We start from the raw sequence: 7572 nt of genomic DNA on the forward strand, positions 1-7572 counted from the left end.
ATTATTGGAAAGGCGGTGACCTAATAAAAGAACACGAGGAAGACAGTCGCAGGTAGCCGTGATGCAAAAGATATATAGTTTACCAATCTTTCGACATTCGCAGTCTTCCTCAGTGGGAGAACACTGAAGATGACTGCCATGTGGAAATGTTGATGAATTATTTAATATCTTTAGCATTATCGCAACTACTTTGCTTGCATGTCAACAGGTTCATCTCGATACCAACTGAGCAGTTAAAGGACAACTACACTATAAACAGCTTAATCCAAATAAAATTTAACAGATGTACAAAGGTTTATAAGTCAGACTGAATTAAAGCAGAGTTATATGTTGCCCAGTCAAAACTCAACCTCTGTCAGAGTAATAAACGATTATGGAGATGTACAATCACAACGTCCATCCAGCCTCACTGTAATAAACCTGCATGAGGGAGGAAAGCAGGAACCAATTACAAACAAAGTGCTTTCTTTGTTTTATCTGACCCTGAGCTGAAACCACACAGCTGCTAATGTCCGAGAAGTGATCTGGCAGTACTCTGTGGCGAGCAATGCCCATGTAATGCCTCTGATCAAACCATAACAGATTGGCTTAAGCTAATGGAACATTAGTACAACAGTTTACAAGTGTTTTCTTTTTAGAGTTTGGTCAATATCTATAATGTCGAAGTACAAGCTGCTGTGTTACATACATTATACAAATACACTCCACTACCTCAGATAGCTGCACATTTTAACAATCAACTTGCGGACAAAGTTTAAGTCTGGTTAATTTGACTGAGTTGCACCGGCTATTGGTAAATCCATGAATAGGTTTGAAGTTTATAACTAACAATATAGTTTATGATTAGTAATTTACTAAATGGGGTTGCACCATTAAAACGTGTCAGCTAGTGAGCATTTTAAATCTGTTACGAGGAAATCAAACAGAAAATCAACTTCTTAAAAAAGGTGTCACTGTAGCTCCAAAACCGTTTAAAGAGTCAATTAATATTGTGAAATTGGGGCAGTACATATATATTATATGCGAAAACATGCAAAATGTGTTTCAGAGTTTGTAGTATTTATATTGTGTGGAGTGAGTCGGAAATATCTCATTACGCTAACCTAACTAATGCTAATTAATGTAACGTCATTAGCGTGTGTTGTCAGGAATGACTTCTTTTTTTGAGAAATGTCACTTCAACTCTTCCCTGTTTACATGACTTTTAAACACCATTAGAGGTCCGGTCAGATGGCCATTTCTGATATAGAGTTCTTCTATTCTTCAATGTAGAATGGTCCTATGTTAGCAAGCTAGCATTACTTTTGTTTAAATGCAGTTAGCTACATGACATCTATACCTGGTCGTTGAGATGTACATATAAAGATAACTAAACTCTATGTCGTGCAATCTGTTTTTCATGGCATTTTGCTTCGTTATATTTGCGTTTCTCCGCCACTGTGTCCAACATTTTTACAGCTTCCTTTTTGATGTGTGCTTACAATCTGGCACCTGGTCATTTTTTATAGTTTGACGCCCAGGAACTTTCTGAACACAGTAAAATAAGAACAATCGGCAAAGGATATCCACACACTTCTAGTGTCATCAGTGATGATTGAGAGGGAATATTATTCTGGTTTTTAAAGAAAATCATACTCATTCTGTCTTTAACATTTAACACTCAGGCTAAGTTTGAATTTTAGAGCTAGTTCAGTGCCTCCAGCAGTATTTCACACAACAACAAAAAACCCTTTTACCTTTTGCACATTCATCACTGTAGTGACCTTTTCCTCTGTGTAAGGTAGAGGGACAAATGCCTTCAAAGGCCCTGAGGCTTTATGTAGTATACATACAAGGTCATACTCTTACCCGATTACAAATGTCAGATTTTTCAAAAAAAGATTTATGCTTGTTCTTCAAAAACCTGAAAAAGCTACACAAACACTGATCTGTGGCGGCTTTAACTCTCTCCATCCTTCTCTGCAGTGACTTTTGTTAAACATTGATGTCCATGAGACTCTGCAGAGGTATCCCCTCCTGACGACACCGCAAACTGAGAGACATCACTGTCTGTATTCACTTCAAATAAGTATCAAACTGGCTGACGATTACAAATATATCTCAAAGAGAAAAAAAAGCTTAAATAAATTGTGTTGATTTGTTGTTTCTGAAACTGACAGTCTTTTTGGACAGGAAATCGATTGTTCAGTGACACCTTTCATCCTGGTGCTTTAATGCTCCACTGCATCCAATCGGTTTAGATTACGACTTTGCTTGACACATCAGAAGTATGATGGCAAGCAACTTCACCTCGGCCTAAATGTAATGAAGTTTGTTGTTTAATTTAAGGAAAGAAAAAATGCAGAAAGGGGGAGTTTGAAATACAACTCAGTTCTGCAACACTGACATTTGTGCTGACACACTCACTGTGACCTTTTTAGGTAATTGGCTTTTTGCTTTACATTAACAACTCCCCTGGCTGCTCTCCTCTTCATGCAGTGTATACCGTGCTGCCTTTAAAACGTAACTTAACCTGAATCCAGTTTCCCGAGTGAGTAAATTACATGTAGAGTGACTTTATTATGCTATTGATTCCAGTACCATTTAGTTTATTGCAACAAAGGTTATCAGGTGCCGTCCGTACTGCAGACTACAAATAGCAGCATACTTTGCCGATATCATGCCCAAAGAAACCAACAATTGCATTAAAAACAGTGCTTTCAGGAAGCTTTTATAGCATATGAGCTGATTAGTTTAACCAGCTCTGCCATATAGGAGAATAAACTTCTCAAGTAAAGAGGAATAGTTTGCGAACAGCTGAGACAGGAGTTGATGGCAAAAGATATTTTGAATAAACTCAAATATTAGCCAATTAGCAACCAAGCTAATTCGCGTCCTAACTGACTAAAGCTAGGTACCTCTGAGAGCTTCTTTTTTCTTCGCTGGGGCTTAATCTTGAACAATGTTTTTTTTTAGCTTATCATTGTTCCTTAATGCACAATCTCAATTTGAAAATGAACTGTTAACTATAGCTGTCAGATACAAGTGCAAGTACAATATGTGCATTTTAGTGGAGTAGAAGTATAAAGTAGCATAAAATGCAAGTAAAGCAACTCAAAATTGTATTTAAGGACAGCACTTGAGTAAACAATGAAATGTAAATGTAATTTTCCACTAGTAACTGTAAGAACTACAGTTGCCGTCATAAAATACCAAACTTTGTGGAAGTCAGTTGAGAGACACCAACTGAAATTATGGGAAATATAAGACGCATTCCCTGACACAAGTTCAATAAGAGAATTCATTTCTGCTGACAGCAAAGTGACAGGATATTGAAACCCACTTTCCTCCACAGAACCCACGCCCAGTGCAATGAGGTTGGGCGTAATGGAGAGGCAGCAAAACGATCATTACCAGTGGCCGGCGGTGCTGCATTGTCATCTGTAACTCCTGCGATGGATTCTTCAACAGCAGACTGAGATCACAAACATCGAATGAAGACTACAGAAATGCCTGAAGAGTCTTTGAACTCAATCTTAGCTGAGCAAAAATCAATTGATGATTTTCTTGTATTGACCACATAAACTGTACCCAACATGGGTTAGCATTTTTTGCAGCTTTCCACATCGTTAAGTTAGTCTTCGATTCACATTTACTTAATTTGAAGAAGGTCCAAACGAGTTCAAAGTATGCAGTATTTATTACAAAAAAGGCGAAATAATTAAGAGAAATATCTGAAAATTAAACATATTTTAAAGCAATAGAACACTGTTTGACATATTTTTCTTGGGAAAGAGATTTAAATAATTATATTTAGCCCCGTCTTGTACTGTAACTGCATAATTATTATTTAAAATCAATGCATGTCTGAACCAATACTACGTTTGTCATTACAATAAATGGCAGCTGACAAAAGCAAAAAAGAAAGTGCGGATTAAGCAACATGCTAATGTGATGCACTCAGGAAGCCCAGCAATCGAAACTCATTATTCACACGTACAGTAATGGGCTTATCTGTGCGGGTTAGGCTGCAGTAAGTCTTTAAACCAACCTCCTCAACTGACACCCATTTACTTTCATTTTAACAGGTTTCATTCGTTTACCAGTCATGGAAAATGTGCCAATAGATACATGCAAACGGTCTAAAAGTTAAATGGTGTTTGGCTCTGAGAGTAGATGCTTCTGGTCAACTTCATGAACCCCGTTGAGACCCCTGAAGAGAAAAGACCTTTTGCATCTCTCGCTCGAGGACAGCGGCTGCAGCCAACCGGAGATTTTAACAGGAGACAGGAAATCAATGCTTTCAGGAACAGAAGAGTGAAGAGGTGCAGACACTTTCCACTACATTTCCAGTGCATTTCACCACTGAAGAGAATACATTGTTGATGATTTATATTTATATTTTAGAGTCATTTTAGTGGCAAACACATGGCGATAAATAATGCAATGAACCTGAGCTGAAAACCTTGTCTTAACGAGTGCTTAGTTCAATTCACGCCATGTCACAAATGAGAGCCATGTTGCATGAGTTTTATTTCATGTCCACATGAATTATCCTCCAGGAGTCACCATGCATGCCAAAACTGTCCAAAAGAAAAATGAAAAAGAGAGTTGTGTGGCCTCTCTTCTTCTCTGCAGCGTCAATGATAGTTCATAATTCTACACATTACTCTCTTTCAAAATGTATTTATTTCTGTTCATGCAGGCTGTGTAACATCAGCGAACTTAGAGCTCTATAATACCATTTTGAAACATCAAACAGTGTTGTCATTCGATGCTTTTGGCAAAATTCTCTGTCTGAACTTTCAGCGAGCAGACAAATCAATAAAGGACATTACTTTGAGAAAACATGAACATTATGGCCTCCTACATGCATCAATGCAATTTTCTCAAGCAGAAAATGGGCTTTCAAACCTCCAAGCAAGGCTGCGATAATTCCCATTAGACTTCCTGGTTTTAGCCACGCATGTACATTTCACAAGCTCTTCCCGTGTAGAAATTTTAAAAAAGAAAGAAATAATGGCCACAATATTTCTCTGTCAAATTGCAGGGGGAAGACAATGCAGAGAGGCGGGGTCAGTGATGGAGCAGCCCTGAGAGGCACGAGAGTGACTTGCAGTCATAAAAGGGAGCAAAACTGTGAAACGGCAGAATTTCATTTTGCTGACCCATTTTCACAAGTGTCATTATCATACACCTCTAAATCTTGGAGACTGGAAGCATCTGTAGTGTCACCTGCGCTGCTCACACTGTTCCTGAAGGCGATACCGCCAATGAAGGGATACACACCTCCTGTGAACAGGTCTCTGATGCTATAGTAAGGGATCTCCGGGTCTTGTCTTTCAGGCTTAATGATACACTGTGCCTCCATGGCTTTGTTTCTTTGGTAGTACTTTGAAAACTTATTGAAGATGATGGTGATGGGCAGAGCCACCACTAACAGGCCACAGATGATACACAAGGTGGCCACTATCTTCCCTGCCAGCGTCACCGGGCAGGTGTCACCATAACCGACTGTGGTCATGGTGATTGTGGCCCACCACCAGCCTGAAGGGATGGACCCCAAATCTGTGTCCTGCTCTTCCTTCTCTGCAGAGTAGATGAGGGCAGAAAAGATGGAGATGCCCACCGAGAGGAAGAGAAGGAGCAGACCCACCTCCTCGTAGCTGTGGCGGATGGTGGCGCCCAGCGCTCGCAGCCCGATGGAGTGGCGAGCCAGTTTGAGGATCCGGAGAATCCTCATGAGGCGCAGAACCTGCACCACCTTCCCCACGTTTTCCAAGTCCTCATTCTCCTCCGCGGCCTCCTCGTCGGCTGTTTCCAGAGCTAAAGTGGCGTAAAATGGCAAAATGGAGACGACATCGATGATGTTTAAAGGGTTTCCAAGGAACTTCCTGCGGGAGGGCGCAACAATCAGCCTGATGATGAACTCGGCGGAGAAGCCGGCGATGCAGATCTCTTCCAGGATGGCGAGGACAGGGTCATCGATGGCTTTCTCGTTCTCGTCCACCTGCTGAAACTCAGGCATGCTGTGGACACACATGGCAACGATAGAGGTCAGCACCAGGCCGAGCGAGGCCACAGCGAGGATCTTTGAACCCGTTGAGTGACCTGGATCCTCCAGCCTGAGCCAAATGTAGCTCCTCACTTCTGCACACCAGGCACCTGTGAAGTTGGCCAGGTCTTTATCTAGAGCAGAGAGCTCCTCAAAGGAGGAGTCCAAACTCTGTTGCGGTTGGTCGTCGCTCCTCACGTCCCAGTCTCTGTCATCGATGTAATCCTTCCTCTCGTGGTACCAGTAGCTACAGCAGGGGCTTATGTGAAGCTCCGGGATTCCCCAGTACTCGATCTCCTGGCTGAAGGAGAAGACGCACACCTCCTCCATCATGTGGATACGTCCTGTGTGGTAGAAGTTGAGCACGCTGAGGAAAACATGTGGATTCCGGTCGAAGTAGTACTCCTTGTCGGTCGGGCTGTAGTCGTCGCACAGTTCCAGGATCGCCGCTTCGCTTTGGCAGTGCAGCAGACGAGCCAAGCGTGTGTGAGGGAAGCAGAGCAGCATGCTCGGATCCACTTCGTGTCGAACCCCTCCCACGTTGAGGTGCACCTGGTCCTCCTCATTCCCCCGCCGGTGGAGGATTTGCCCGTACCCCATGGTCCTGACGATACATACAGAGACATTACGAGAAATGAAGCATGCCAGTTCTGTCGATTTTTATGCCCCACACGAATATAAAGTATAGATTATAAATGGTAAATATATATGGAGGGACGTCCATCGAGACATATTTGACTCCACTGTTTGTAGCACATTAGTCCTCTGAAGGAAATCAAAAATCAATACAACACACACAGGAAATGGCTTGAGCTTGAGAGAGTGAAGAGGCGTGAGGTGCTGTCACTTCTTCCAGGGCTCAAGTACAGGGTTATCACCAGAATCATCAAATTACAGAGCGGTACAGACTAATTCAGAGAAAGTGAGTTGAAACTGAACCCACACATCATTTCAAGCAATCACTAAAGCCAGAGACTGTTTTCCTGCATTATGTATATTTCTAATTGTTCTGTCCTAATATCTACTCTTCTACCAATCAGAGCAACGTGCTGGTTTGCATGCCTCATACATCAAATGTTGTTCACCAAACCCTATTTACAAATAAATCAATAACTTCAAATTTGACTAAAACTCAATGCAAAACATGAAACTGAAACGTACCTGCACTCGAAGCTTTTCTTTCCATGAAAATAACTTTTACCCGGGTGGTTTAGTTTTCACATTCTTGCAAAGTGCGTCAGATGGCGGGTCGCGTGGCGGGAGTGCGGTGCTTGCAGCTTCACGAACGGGACATGAAGAGCTGGATGCGGGACAACAGCACGGCGGCAGTTTGTTCCCTTTTACAGGGAAGAGGGAGGGGCGAGAGAGGCGGGGAGACGGGAGGCAGAGGGTGTGCACAGATGTAGGAACACCCTGCTGTAAAACTACACGGTGTTTTTTTTTTCCCCAATAGCACTTTACTCATCATATCACGTTTATAGCCTGTTATCCTAAAAGGATAGGAGCTGTGTAGGGAGTAAAGTAGTAAAATCACACTG

At 41.9% G+C, this 7572-nt stretch overlaps 1 protein-coding gene across 1 annotated transcript; it reads right to left on the bottom strand.

Moving 5' to 3' along the window:
- Positions 1-5134: 5134 nt before the first annotated feature.
- Positions 5135-7309, bottom strand: LOC306793296 (delayed-rectifier potassium channel regulatory subunit KCNS3-like; the record flags this gene model as incomplete). The annotated part of the gene is made up of 2 exons (XM_079290855.1): positions 7196-7309; positions 5135-6638 (listed from the first exon to the last, which is right to left on the bottom strand). Exon 2 carries the CDS (start codon positions 6632-6634, stop codon positions 5135-5137), a length of 1500 nt encoding a protein of 499 aa, XP_079146981.1. The 5' UTR covers positions 6635-6638; positions 7196-7309.
- Between the last annotated feature and the right edge of the window lie 263 nt (positions 7310-7572).

This window comes from Melanostigma gelatinosum (assembly GCF_949748355.1).
Source record: "Melanostigma gelatinosum genome assembly, chromosome: 19".
Lineage (NCBI taxonomy): Eukaryota > Metazoa > Chordata > Actinopteri > Perciformes > Zoarcidae > Melanostigma > Melanostigma gelatinosum.